Source organism: Bos indicus x Bos taurus, chromosome 6, assembly GCF_003369695.1.
Source record: "Bos indicus x Bos taurus breed Angus x Brahman F1 hybrid chromosome 6, Bos_hybrid_MaternalHap_v2.0, whole genome shotgun sequence".
Lineage (NCBI taxonomy): Eukaryota > Metazoa > Chordata > Mammalia > Artiodactyla > Bovidae > Bos > Bos indicus x Bos taurus.
In genome coordinates this window covers 88,628,333-88,642,892 of record NC_040081.1, presented here as the reverse complement: position 1 = coordinate 88,642,892, position 14,560 = coordinate 88,628,333, and the positions used below count along the sequence as shown (strand labels likewise).

At 38.4% G+C, this 14,560-nt stretch overlaps 1 protein-coding gene across 1 annotated transcript; it reads right to left on the bottom strand.

Annotated features, from left to right (window-relative positions):
- Window positions 1-9,041: 9,041 nt before the first annotated feature.
- Window positions 9,042-11,088, bottom strand: LOC113894385 (growth-regulated protein homolog beta-like). The gene is made up of 4 exons (XM_027544738.1): window positions 10,916-11,088; window positions 10,701-10,824; window positions 10,508-10,591; window positions 9,042-9,723 (listed from the first exon to the last, which is right to left on the bottom strand). Exons 1-4 carry the CDS (start codon window positions 11,004-11,006, stop codon window positions 9,708-9,710), a joined length of 315 nt encoding a protein of 104 aa, XP_027400539.1. The 5' UTR covers window positions 11,007-11,088; the 3' UTR covers window positions 9,042-9,707.
- Between the last annotated feature and the right edge of the window lie 3,472 nt (window positions 11,089-14,560).

The window sequence follows — 14,560 nt, the reverse complement described above, 5'->3', positions numbered from 1 at the left end:
GTACAGTGTGTTGACTGATCCGTGAACTAAGGGACAAGTGGTCATTTGGACCTATTCCAGGGAGGGAAAGGTGTGTCCCGGTCCAGTTTCTAGTTTTGTCCAAGAACAAAATAAGTCACAGGAATTGGAGTGTGGGTTTGGGGGGGCGAGGAATGCCTAGTGCCAGCAGTGAGAGTAGCACCCTTCACTCTTCTAACCAAAAAAACAGGTGTTCCTGTGAAGTATCTAAGAGCTAATATCATGAATGTCATACCATTTACTTGTTTGATGGTCACAAATCTCATTTTATCTTCATCTTATATGGACTTTTCTGCTTCCAGTGATTTGATTTCCTTCCAAAGAAATAATTGTTGTCCTATTTTATTTGTACTGATTTCTAAAAAGACACTTCAAGCAGTTGATTGAAGACGTCATAATTGTGTAGTATATTTTTCACCCTTAGTTTTAATGTCCTTTGTTGGATTATGCTCAGGTAGGTTTCAGATGGTTTAGGTGTGATTCTGGATGCAGATCTGTTAAAAGTATGGGGACACCCAGTGGTAAGCAAGACAGGGGAGGGGAGGTTGGAAGGGTGGGTAAAGACACAGAGCAGGCCTCTGTTACAGGTTGCAAAGTAGGAATTTCAGCTCTCAGAAATATTGATCCATGGCATTTAATTGTCCGTGCCTTAGTTTCTCATCTGTAAAATAGAGATGAACTGTATATCTACTTCAACCGGCTGTTACCATGAATAAATGTATTAGCATTGGAAAACACCTGTACATATTAAATGCTATAAATAATTTTTTAAAACTAAAATAGAAATTGTTTTTTTCCATATTACTAAGCTGAAATTAATCTGAAGATAAAATCTTTGCACAAAGAGAAAATAATTATTAAAGAAAGAAAAAAACAAAATAAAAACAAAAACTGTTCCAACATAAAATGTTTGCATATTTTTTCTTAAGAGAAAACAGGGTACAATTTTTGTTATCTAGTTTGTTGAGTAATCTTATAATTCTAGTTTTAGTCATTTCAACTACAAAATGTGAATAAAAGTGAAGATGTCTCATTTTGATTATTAGAAAAGATTAAGAATAACTAGACTATAATAAAGATTTGTCTTTACATTTTTTTGTCAGTATAGTCCTGAGATAACAGGAAATTTAACTTTTAAAAAAAGAGTAGGGAATGAAAGATGACCTAAAGCTTATAAAATATGAGTAACTCAGCAATAATTGAGAATTTGCTTAGATACTGTTGTTATTTTTATTTTTCTGGAATTCTTAATTGGAAATATACTTGACACTTGACTCAATGAACATGAGTTTGCACAAACTCTGAGAGATACTGAAGGACAGGGAAGGGTGGCATGCTGCAGTCCATGGGGTTGCAAGAGTCAGACATGACAGCAACTGAACAACAGCAATACTTAACACTTGGATAACATGGGCTCAAACTGCATAGGTCCACTTATACACAGACTTGTTTCAATAAACATATTGGAAAAAATTTGGGAGATTTGTGGCAATTTGAAAAAAAAAAAACCAAACTTGCAGACTAACCACATAGCCTAGAAATGTCAAAAAAAAAAAAACAGGAAAAAGTTGCTATGTCATGAATGGATAGAATCCATGTAAATACTGGTCTGTTCTTATGTGGGCATAAGGTGAGTGATACTTAATATAAAATTAATATGTTAGCTTTCTTCCTGTTTTATAACTTTGCTTTTATTACATTAACCATACAGTATGCCTCTCTATTTCACAATTGGAGAAACTATCATCACAGGTAAATTTTTTTTTAAATGTAACCATGTTTCTAATACTATGTTATGAATATGACTGTAATACTGTTGGCCATAAGGTTTTTATAATGGTTCATTCGTTAGAATATAGGCTAAGCTACTGTGAAGCAATTGTATCAATTAAGCTACCACAAAGCAATCATATTGCTTCCTTGTTATCAATGCATTAATCTTTATATCTGTAATTAAATATGAATTTTACATTATTTTTCATTTTTGATGAGTCATGTTATTAGTACATATAACATCTACAGTGTTTTGTATTAAATAAGACAATGTTGATGGAGATACTGACATGATTCATCTTATAAACATATGACAAACTTAAAGTATCAATAAATACAGTACAGTAATATAAATGTATTTTCTCATTGTTAAAATTTTCCTAATAAAAGTGCCCTAATTTTCTTTACTGTAGGTTACTTTATTTTAAGAATAAAGTATATAACACAAATGGGCTTCTCTGGTGACTCAGCAGTATAAAGAGTCCTCCTGCCAACACAGGAGACTCTGGTTCTCTCTCTGAGTTGGGAAGATCCCCTGGAGAAGGAAATAGCCACCCACTCCAGTGTTCTTCCCTGGAAAATCCCCACAGATGAGGAGCCTGGTGGGCTACAGTCCATGAGGTCGCAAGAGTCAGACACAATTTAGTGACTAAATGAAATATGTATTAATTGACTGTTTGTGCCATTGGTAAGACTTCCAGTCAACAGTAGGTGATAAGTAGTTAAGTTTTTGGAGAGTCAAAACTTATACTTGGATTTTCAACTGCACCTCTAACCCCCATGTTTTCAAGGGTCAACTATATTATGTTTTCTTGAGATAATCAGTGGCTCAGAGACATAACAGATATTCTTTAAAAGTTAAAAAATTTGATTTTCTTTTTCTGATTAAAATGTATATCTGCTTATTATAGAACAAGTATAAAGGACAGAAAACATGAAGAGATTGTTATTAAGACTTTTAAACTTCTGTTCAAGAAACAAAGTTTTGCAGATCTTTCCTTTTTTCTTCAACATCCTAGTATCTGACATGTTTTATGTGTTTATGAGATGCTAAGTAAACACGAAGTGCTATCATAAATAACACTTTGATGTAATAGGCAATATTCTAAGTCTTTTGCACATATGTAAAACCCACTTAGTCTTAACTGCCTTATGAAATAGTCACCAGTTATTTTCTTCACAATTTTTCCCCCACAGGGAAACTATTAATAAGTTGCCAAGATCTCAGAGTTAAGATAATTCAGAATTTGAACTTCAGGCAGTGTAGCTTTAGCCACTCCACAATAAAAAATTATTTATTTTTCCTGAAACAAATGACAGTTAACTTCAGAGGAGCAGTCTTGTTTTGTTATTCTCATGGTTGAATAGTTCAACTTCACCTTTCCTAAAACTTGAAAATAGCCAACTGCTCAAGAGTCTCCGGTGTTTTATTTCACTGACAACAAGAGTTTTTGTGTCATGAATATTATATACTTGAATTTAATAAAATCCATATCTATTCATCTAGCGATTTGATTTTCCAAATCAGTGGACTTCAACTCAAAAATCAGGTCAGGAATAATGACTCCACCCTGAGAGTTTCCCAGAAGCGAACTGAGCAATACCATCAGCTCTTATTTGCTGAAATAAGGATCACAGTTTTCTACTGACTTTGTTTGAGCACTTTGTCATATTTTATTATCTAAAATATTTTGCCTTCAGCATTAATTGCAGACTACCCAGACATTTATTCTCTTTATAACTTAAGAAACCAGAGAATGTTTGCTCTAATGCTTTCCAGATCCAAACCAAAGTATTGGCATAAGCCAATACTCAGGGTGAATGAATAGAAAATCAAAGCACTGTAGTAGCCAAAAGGATAAACCACATCAAGAAGCACCATCGTATTGTAGAATTATCTTCAATTGTATGCCTAAGACTTTGTATATTGTCTTAATAAACATTGCTTAATGAACATTTATTTCTTACAAAATAAAGTGCAAAAGATTTTTTCTACTTTAATATATCAATTCTCAAAATTTAATCCTTAATGGCACTATATTATTTTTCAGATCATTTAAAATGCAATAATGTGGGAATTCCCCCTAGTGGTCCACCCTTTCACTATGGAGGGTCTGAGTTCCATCACTGGTTGGGGAAAAAAGATTCTGCAAGCCTCACAACATGGCCAAAAACAAAAGAAAAAAATTTAAAAATAAAAAGCAATAGTATTCTGAAATGTATATACACAAACTTTCAACTAAGGCAATCATCAGTTTTAAAAGTATAGAGCCAACCCTATATTAAAAGAATTAGTAGCTAAATTTCATTTTGAGCTACCATATTTACAGCATTATGCAGATTTGATTGACATTATCTAATCTGCCTTTAAAATCCAGAATTGTGGGACTTCACTGGTGGTCCAGTGGTTAACCCTCTGGGCTCCCAATGCAGGGGGCCTGGGTTCAGTACCTGGTCAGGGAACTAGATCCCACATGCAGCAACTTAAGCTTGGTACAGTCAAAAAAAAAAAAAAAGTCCAGAGTTGGTGCTATATCCCCAGATGATGGAGCTTCAGGAATGGTCTGTGCTCTGCTGCTCTCCCCATGCTGGCCTTGGGATTGCCAACCCTGTCTTGCCGCAATGATTACTTTGGGTAGAATGATTCTGGCACAGAGAGGAGAAGAATGAAGATGTTGGAAGCAATATTCCTGTTGTGTTATATCTAGTAGAACAGAAATTTAAAACTTCGCCCGTGCTTGAGAAGAGCGTGCCTAAAATGAAGCCAGCACAGAAAAAAGCAGCCTGATCCAGAGTGAGACTGTTATGAAGTTTTGAACTGCATCACTGAGCTTTTTTGCATCTACTCATCAGTCTTTTAGTTTCATAGGTCAGATGAGTCTCTCTTGATTAACCCAATTCGAATTAGGTTTTTTGTTACTGACTCTACTTATTGCCAGAATTATCTTATGAAAAAGGAGGGTGTTTCAACTCAAATTTAATGCCTTTCTCCATTTGTTTCTTCACTTTCAATGGTTATTTTTTCAGCTTTTATAAGGTGGGAATGAAGTTTGGTGCTGGGGATATAAAGAGGAATAAGAGACTCTGCTACCATCTAACTCTCAATGCAGTAGGAAATGAATGTAAAAAAGAGAAGTTTCGGAAAAGCTACCATGGCAAACCATTCCCAAGGTATTGGGAGTGAGAAGGGAGACTACTGCAACTCTTATAGAGGGTTTATGAGAGTTGTCAGACAAGTTTTCCTGAAAGAAGTGCTCACTCATGCAAATCTTAGGAATAAGGGGCTTTCCAGGTAAATGGGGAACACAGAGGGGTGGAAAACATTCCAGGAGAGGATCAAGGCGGCAAAGGCATGGTTATTGAAAAGAGCATGTGAGTACTGAGAGAGCAAGTGTCTTGCATTTAGAGCTCATTCTACGAGCAGGAAGAGGGGGAAAGAGGCTGGAGGAGGTGGCAGGGCTGGGACACTGGAGGCCGTGTGCTCATAGGATCCTGCTTCTCCATCAAGACCCAGTTCGGATGTTACCTCCGTTGGGAAGTCTCTCCATGCACCTCAAGGTGTTTCTGTAGCCTTCTTGCACAGACTACATTGTGACCTTTATCAGCTGTCTACCATGGGGAGGAGGAAAGGCTAGGGTAACCTAAGATTCACAGTGTGTGCAGAAAAGGAGGGGTGGTAGATATTGTAAAACTAACAATAATTAATAATAATAAGCAGAAACTTCATAGAAACCCAAGTAGAACAGAGTGACCAGAAGGGGGCGCTCTCACACTCTGGGACAAGAACTGAACCCAACAGGAAGAAGACTCCTTTCCCTGCAAAGACTCAGTCCATGAAAATCCATGCATTTTGTTTACCGGAGCCCTCCCAACTTCTTGTTCCTTTCTATAAAAATGTTCTTCTTCCCTTACCGCGTGGGGACTTGGATGGAGCTTGCCATGGTTGCAGACTTCAAATTGCAATTCTTTGCTGGTCTTGAATAAACCCATCTTCACTGGAGAAATATCTGACAATCTATCAGTTTTAGGTCAAAAATATTAAGTCAAAGGGCATTTATAAAGCACATACAATGTATTGATGCAAGAGTTTGTGGTCAATTTTGCAGAAGATATGTAGTGGAAAAAGCTGAAACATGAAGTTCTTCTTCATGCGTACTTTCTTCTGCAATAGAGTTAGTCTTACCTTCTGTTCCTGTCGGAAAGACAGCCTGACAATTGCAAAATCTCTGAATATTTAAATTCATTTCAATTATCTCTGAATACCAAGTAATATGTTAAGTTTGGGCATTATTCCAAGTCTTCTAAAGAATAGATTTCAGTGTAAACTTTGACTTTCTGTTTTTTTTTAAGATTGTTTTTTAAACTTTTGTGGAGGTAATTAAAATACATCACATATGTATAAGCCAAAGAAATACAGAAATGCCAAAATTACCAAAGAATATGTCAAGAAATAGATATAGGAAGTGAGGAAATATCTCTGTGGAAATACTTTTTATCACTCTTGGCTATATGATGACCCTGTTTTGATGCTTTCTGTATTATGGAAGCAAAATTTAGGAAGTTGAGAGATGAGTTATAAACCACAGCAAGCATATCACGTACAGTAATATGTTATTACATATTTCAGCTAGGAAAGTTATACTCATCATAAAAATCTTGATGATCAGAGAATATCCTCTGTAACTTTTCAAGGTTTTAAAATTTGTTGATACATTCTTTATGACCTGCCAATGCAGAAGAAGTAAGAGATGTAAGTTCAATTCCTGGGTCAGGAAGATCCCCAGGAGGAGGGCCTGGCAACCCACTTCAGTATTCTCGCCTGGAGAATCCCAGAGAAGCCTGGCGGGCTAAAGTCTGTAGGGTTGCAAAGAGTTGCAAAGAGATGACAGAAGTCACTTAGCATGCATGCACAATATGTCAACCATTAACAAGTATATCAATAATTTATACTAATAATAAATTAATAAGTAATTAATACATCAGTATATCCATGCCAAGTTTCTTTCAAGTGTTTTTCTGCATGATATAATGCTTTAATTCTTTTCATTTCAAATGATCTGGGTCCTAATGCTTAAAGTGTGCCTTTTTAAAGCAACATTGATTCTTTTTGTCTTAATTACACAGCCTGATGGTCTTTGACTTTTAATTTGAATGTTTATCTCATTTCAATTTACTATAATTTCTAATATATTTGGATTTAATGTCTTATCTTTTTAAAAATAGACTTTCAATTTGGAATAATTTTCAAAGTTAGTTTACTTTTTTTTTTTTTGGCTTTGCTGGGTCTTCATTTCTGCTCAGGCTTTTCTCTAGTTGCAGGGAAAGGGGTTACTCTCTAGTTGCAGTGCATGGGCTTTTCTTTGCAGTGGCTTCTTTTGTTTCGGAGCACAGGCCCTATGGTGAGCGGGTTTCAGAAGTTGCAGCACAGGGTTTGTCGTTGTGGTTCCCAGGCTGGAGAGCACAGACTCAGTAATTGTTGAACATGGGTTTACTTGCTCCACGGCATGTGGGATCTTCTTGGACCAGAGATCAAAACCACGTCTCCTACATTGGTAAGCGTGTTCTTTACCACTGAGCCACCAGGAAAGCCCCAGAATAATTTTAGATTTACTAAACACTTGTATAGATAGCACATGGAGTTCCTGTGGACCTTGGCCCAGTATCTCCTCTTGTTGATATTCTACATATTTATAATCACTTGTCAAAACTAAGAAATTAGCATTGGCACATTGCTGTTAACTAAACTCCAGCCTCCATTTGGATCTTACCACTTTCCATTAATGTCTTTTTTCTATTCCTGGATCCAATCCAGCATACCACATGGCATTAAGTCATGTGTCTTTTGTCTCCTTAGAGCTGTGACAGATTCTCAGTTTTGTCTTTCATGAATTTGACAGTTTTATAGCATGCTAAATGCTAAATCACTTCAGTCGTGTCCAACTCCGTGCGACCCCATAGATGGCAGCCCACCAGGCTCCCCCATCCCTGGGATTCTCCAGGCAAGAACACTGGAGTGGGTTGCCATTTCCTTATCCAATGCAGGAAAGTGAAAAGTGAAAGTGAAGTCGCTCAGAAAGTGAAGTTGCTCAGTCGTATCCGACTCTTAGCAACCCCATGGAGTGCAGCCTACCAGGCTCCTCCATCCATGGGATTTTCTAGGCAAGATAAGTTATTTTGTAGAATGTTCCTCCATGTGGATTTTTAGGATGATTTTCTGATGATTACACTGGGATTATTGATTTGGGGTAAGAATATCATGAAGATGAAGTGTCCTTCTCATCACATCATATGAGTACATGTGATATAAAGTGGTGATAATAAACTTAATCACTTGGTTAAGTGACAGATTCTCTATTGTAAGTTTATTGTTTTTCCTTTTTCGTTACCTCTTTTTTGGAAGTAAGTCACTAAGTCCAGCTCAAACTCAGGTGTGTGTGAAAGGGTTGGAATTAAACCCCACCTTCAAGAGGCTCTACTTATATTATTAGAAATCCCTCCAAAAGGAAGCCATTTCTCCCTGTGCCATCTGTTGTTTTGTTCCTTTATTCCTTAATTTTTGTCTACTTTTGTATTATACAGGTATTTTCTTTTATTCCATTTTCTCCCTTTTTTTAGATTTTTAAATCTAAAATTTAGCTTTTTTTTTATTGGTTGTCCTAAAAATTACTATATTCTTGCCACATTGCAATTTTCTTTAAAGCTTTCCCTAACAATGTATTATATTGTATAACACATTGTATTATAAATCTATTTATCTCCCTACCTATCATTTGTGCTACTTTTGTCATATATTTTACTGTACACTATGTATTTATTTCTACTGACCATTATTATTGTCATTTTAAACAACACAAACTGCTCCTGTTCTTAGGAATAATCTACTTTTATCTTTTTCTCCCAGCTTCATTAAAAGGAAAAGAATTGCATAGGTGTTTGAAAAACCATTTTATCAAAACAATTGAATAGGAGCCCTTGTTGAAATACTAATAAAAATTCAACAGTTTATAAAGAACTACTTTTGAGTAACAAATTGGTCAGTGTGAAAAAAACAGCAATTTTCTTTTTATAAAACTAGAATTCTCAAAGTGGTTGAGGAGGGTAGTATATCAAATATTCCTTCTCAAGTTAGAGAAAAAAAGGGAATAACAGCCTGGAGTTGGCATTAAGTTAGGCACAACCTAAGCCTGAGTGTATAATACCTTGAGCACCCAGTAGGAACTAAAGATCAAGAAGAATAAAACAAAACTTAATCATCTTATTTTTTTTGCAAAACTTTTATTTTCATGCCATTTAAAAAATGTAACAGTAGTTTTAACTTCTTCGTTCCAAAACAAAGAGAAACACCACATAGTAAACATTAAACAAGGCATTATGCCTTACAAGCAAGACATAAAATGTCCAAGGGAAATTTCAACATAAAAATGTTGATCACATAATATGAAATCATTTCAATAAATAACAACTGACATTCTTTTTAAAAAGTAAAGAAATAGAAATGCACATACTTTCCCTGATTCTAATAGTGATTTCACTGTCTGATTGTATAAATTCCCCTCTCCCACTCACTGCCTCCACCTCTCTCACAGAGCCTGGCACTTTATGGTCTTCCAATAAATATCAGGGGAATAAAACATTTAAAACTCATCATCTTCATATTAAATAACAATCAGGACTGGGTTATGTTTGATTTAACATAATCACATCTTTAAACACTAACATGTAAAAGACTAAAATACCAGCTTTGAAAAATAAATACGTATATAAATAAATAGAACTCATATAAAATAGTCCAGCACATCAAGTCCTTTCTAGTTGTCCCTGGAAACCAGCCATTCTCTTCTTCATTTTCAGTTCCTCTATGAGCAGAGACCACTTTTCAGGAACTGTCACTAATGAATTTCTTACTTCCCTCTAAGTCAGTTGGTGCTGCCCCTGCAATGAGAAAAGGGTTAGGGTTATAAGTGCTGAGGAAAGCTACTCTTCTTGTACAGGCCCCAAGGCTGGAGGGACTTCTGCATGCAGACCCTGGCCCAGCTCCGCACTCAGAAAAGGTTTCTGCTCAAAGGGATTAAAAAACTTTCACAGGCATCCTAGACAGGGAGCTTTCACTGCAAAGTCCTGCTCTTCACTGCTAAGTTTCTGAGGTCCCTGTTGCCCATGGAGACCTGGGTCTCCATTTTTCAGGTAGAAACCATTGAGGAAAAGAGGTAAACAACATCTGTTCTTTAATGGTTTGGAAGCATTTTACCATTTCTGGTTAAATTTACTTAATCTTTTGAAATCGCTCAGTTTTGTCTGATTCTTTGTGACCCTATGGACTGTAGGCCACCAGGCTCCTCTGTCCATGGAATGCTCCAGTCAAGAAGATTGGAGTGGGTAGCCATTCCCTTCTCCAGGGGATCTTCCTGACCCAAAGGTTGAACCTGGGTCGCCTGCATTGCAAGTGAATTTTTAACCTTCTGAGCCACCAGGAAAGCCCTACTGAATCTTTTAGGAACATACAGGCTCATTTGAATGGAGATGGAGAGGAGGACCAGGACAGAGGGAGCTGAAAATAGCCTTAGGACACTAGAGCAGATCAAATTTAATGGGGAAATAATGGGTTTTAGTCTTACAACTAAACTGTGGATTTATCAAATACTATTTTCAGGAGGTAGATGCCAGTATTTGAGAGCAATGGCTCTAGTTGCAAGTAGGAATAAAATCCATGACTTACTTGTTTAGCATCTTATTGATGATTTTCTTAACCATGGGAGCTTCAGGGTTGAGACAAGCTTCCTGACCATTCTTAAGAGTGGCTCTGCAGAGAGAAGGGAGAATCCACGTGAGGCAGGAGGTCGGGCTGTAAGTCTAGGTTGGGGCATCCGGACGACAGGGGTGATAAGGACAACAACAGTGGCTCTACTTACATGACTTCGGTTTGGCCGCAGTGGGGGCCGGGGGGCGTCACCTTCACGCTCTGTATGTTTTTGAGGTGAATCCCCTGCAAAGTTTGCAGGCAATGGCAGCGCAGTTCGTTGACCACGGGCGCCCCTGCGGGAAGGACAGAGTGGGTTAGGGGCTGTCCCCAGGGGTACCCACCCGTCCCCGTACGGCCCAGGGGATCCCGGGCGCCGGGTCTCACCTGCTGCGCGCCGGCCGGCGGCCACCAGGAGCAGGAGCAGCATCGCTGTGCGGAGGAGCCGGGGGGCGGCGGCGGTCGCGGCTCGGGCCATGAGTCTCAGCTCGGAGGGTCTGTGTCTGCTGCGGGAAGGCTGGCGGGAGCACTGGCTGAGCGGGCTCTGTGGCTCCTCGAGCCGGGTGAACCCCTTTTATCCATGGTTGGGGCGGGAGTTGGCAGCCCAGGGCCCGGGAAATTCCCGGACGCGAGGGTCATTCCCGGTGCGGAAGGAAGGCTTGGCCCCGCCTGCCTCCCAGGGAATCCACGCACGCGGGGTGTCCTCTTTGTGCCCAAATCCCCAGGAGGGGAATGAGTCGCCGCCAGGCTGGGGCTACCTAAGGTCGAGAGGGGTGTGCCATGGGCGCCGGACACCCCTAGTTGTCAGCGAGAGTTGTCAGACTGATTAGACTAGTATAGTATAAGCACCACAGCTTAGGGGGGAGTTAGTTTCTTTCAAAGACACATCTATTTTGGAGATTGAACGAGTTGAGGCTAGAATGGCAGCCTTTATTTGTTTGTTTTGTCTGTCTTTCCTCTTTCTCTTTAATTTGCATTTTGTAGATTTTATGAATCCCTGAAATAAATGCACTGCTTAAAATAACATCTGTCATCTCAGTTTATATGTAAGAACCTTTGTCTAATTCCTGATGTTCTAGGATCAAAAATAAATCATGCTAGTGCCATTGTTTGTTTGTTTTTTTTTTTGAGATATTGACTGGGGGTGAGGGCCAGGGACCTATTAAATGGGTTGATTCCCTGTTTATTTTAGGATACTGTGTTGTAATCTCTTATCTGTCCTTTCTTCGAAATTCTGGAACTTAGTGATTCCAAGAGCACCACTTTTTGTTATACAGAAGGCTGTGTTTTCACCCACCACAGATATCAGGTATTATTAAGGGCCATGTTGGGCTCAGGAGGTCCCTTCACCTATCCTAGGCCTGTCTGTGGGCAGAAAAGATCTTAAGATCAGAAAGCTAGTGCCTAAGATTCCTGACTTTAAGCAGCAAACAGATATGGCTTTGGACACAAATACTAGATTACTAGTATATTTCACTCTGTGTTGTTTGAATTTGCCTATTTCTTTGGACTGATTCCCTCCTGGGAATCAACTATCAATGTACTTACATTTCAAATTCTATGTAACTGAAGGCTTTTCACTTTCAGCATCAGTTTCAATATCCCTTTTTGGATTAAACTGTAGTTGGTCTAAGTTGACCCTCCAGAGGAGGTAAGGACCTTGGGGATGTGTGTGATGTTCTGTGGATGCTGTGAGAAGGATTGGGGAGTGGAGGAAGAGGGTCTGCCTCAGGAACAGAGGGAGTTTGTCAATCAGGCTGTCAAGGCTGAAATCTCAACTGCACATTTACCTGCCATGTGACCATGGGATCATGGTCAATTATTTAATCTGTCCCTGCTTTTGCTCTTCCTCTGTTAAAGCAAGCTAATGATAGTGTCTGCCTCACAGAGTTGCTATGAATATGAAATGTGTTAACATTTCTAGAAGAGTGTGTGCTCAGTAGTGTCCAAAGAGTAGCACATATAAAGTGCTATATAAATATTTGCTAAATAAAATAGAAGTGTTGACAACCTTACTGTTATGCATTAAATGTTAGCACCCTCCAAAACTTCCTATGCCGAAGCCCTATACCTCACTGAGATGGTATATGACCATGGAGCCTTTTCGTGATTAGGTTTATTTGAGGTCATCAGGATGGGGTCATCACATCCTTTAGTGCCTTTATAGCAAAAGATACCCAAAGAGCTGGTTGTCTCTCTCAGTGATGTTAGAATAAAACAAGGTGATTTCACTACCTGCAAACCAGAAGAAGATTCTCACCAGATATCAAATCTGCAGATACTTTGATCTTGCTTCCCAGTCTCCAGAAATGTGAGAAATTTGTTGTTATTCAGTCCCTAAGTCGTGGCTGACTCTTTGCGACCCCATGGACTGCAGCATGCCAGGCTTTCCTGTCCTTCACTATATCCTGAAGTTTGCTCAAACTTCTGTCCATTGAATCAATGATGCTATCCATCAGTGATAGCATCTCATCCTATCTCATCCTCTGTCGTCCCCTTCTCCTCCTGCCTTCAATCTTTCCCAGCATCAGGATCTTTCCCAATAAATCAGCTCTTTCTATCAGGTGGCCAAAGTATTAGAGCTTCAGCTTCAGCATCAGTCCTTCCAATGAACACTCAGGACTGATCTCCTTTAGGATGGAATGGTTGGATCTCCTTGCATCCAAGGGACTCTCAAGAGTCTTTTCCAGCACCACAATTTGAAAGTATCAATTTTTCAGTGCTCAGTCTTCGCTTATGGTCCAACTCTCTCATCTGTACATGACTCCTGGAAAAATCATAGCTTTGACTGTATGGACCTTTGTTGGCAAAGTGATGTCTCTGCTTTTTAATATGATGTCTAGATTTGTCATAGCTTTTCTTCCAAGGAGCAAGTGTCTTTCAACTTCATGGTTGCAGTCACCATCTGCAGTGATTTTGGAGCACAGGAAAATAAAGCCTGCTATTGTTTCCATTTTTTCCCCATTTATTTGACATGAGTTGATGGGACTGGATGTCATGATCTTAGTTTTTTGAATGGTGAGTTTTAAACCAGCTTTTTCACTCTCCTCTTTTACCTTCATCAAGAGGCTCATGCTTGTTATTTCAGCCTAGTCAACCCAGGAGAAGGGAAAGGGTACCCACTTCAGTATTCTGGCTTGGATAATTCAGTCCATGGACTGTATAGTCCATGGGTCACAAAGAGTCAGACACAACTGAGCGACTTTCACTCACTCACTCGGTGTATGATATTATGTTATAGCAGCCTGACCTGATTAAGTTACTTGCATAAACACAACATGGTGATCCAGCCCTGGAGAATCCCATGGACAGAAGAGCCTGGTGGGCTACAGTCCATGGGGTTGCAAAGAGTCAGACACGACTGAGCAACTAAACAACAACCACAATAAATACAACAACCTCTGTTGTAAAGAGAATATATATATGTATATGTATATTTCAGAGAAACATATCTTAATTTATCATTAAATTTTTTTAGCATTAGAAATTTTGTAAGGGGGAACGCATCCATATTCTTTGAGAATCTTGGAATAGCTTTTTAAAATCCACTGTTGCTTTCAATTACTTCTCATATAAAATAGGAATAAGAGTAAAAAAAATTTCCCAATTCACTTATGAGAAAATATTTAAGAAATGATTGTATATCTGCCTTGGGCATTAACAGTTAGTTGCTCAAACAATGAAAAGTATTAGCTGTAATGGTTCCCAGACCCAACCCAAAGAGTGACATGAATAAATACCAAGGAAAAGTAGAATCTCAGCTTACTTACAACAGCAGCCAAAAGGATGAGACACGTCAAGAATCAACTCTTTATCTGTAGAATTATCTATAACATGACCTCTGGAACTTGTTAAATTAAAATCATTTACTTTCAGGAAGGAATAAAAAAGGATTGTTTTTCCTTTAATAATGTACTGCTTTCCATTATTTAATTCAGGTCAGCCCCACAGTGAGTTTCAGAAAATTTTAAAAGCATCAGTGATATGAAGCTTATCAGGATAAGCAAATGATTTCTAATTTTTAATATGTCC

What these genes read in the sequence shown, in the direction of transcription:
- LOC113894385 (XM_027544738.1), bottom strand. Translation starts at nt 11,006, where the DNA reads ATGGCCCGAGCCGCGACCGCCGCCGCCCCCCGGCTCCTCCGCACAGCG. An exon ending in CGCCGGCCGGCGCGCAGCAG is followed by an intron (nt 10,825 to 10,915) that starts GTGAGACCCGGC and finishes TCCTTCCCGCAG; the next exon opens with GGGCGCCCGTGGTCAACGAA. An exon ending in TGCGGCCAAACCGAAGTCAT is followed by an intron (nt 10,592 to 10,700) that starts GTAAGTAGAGCC and finishes TTCTCTCTGCAG; the next exon opens with AGCCACTCTTAAGAATGGTC.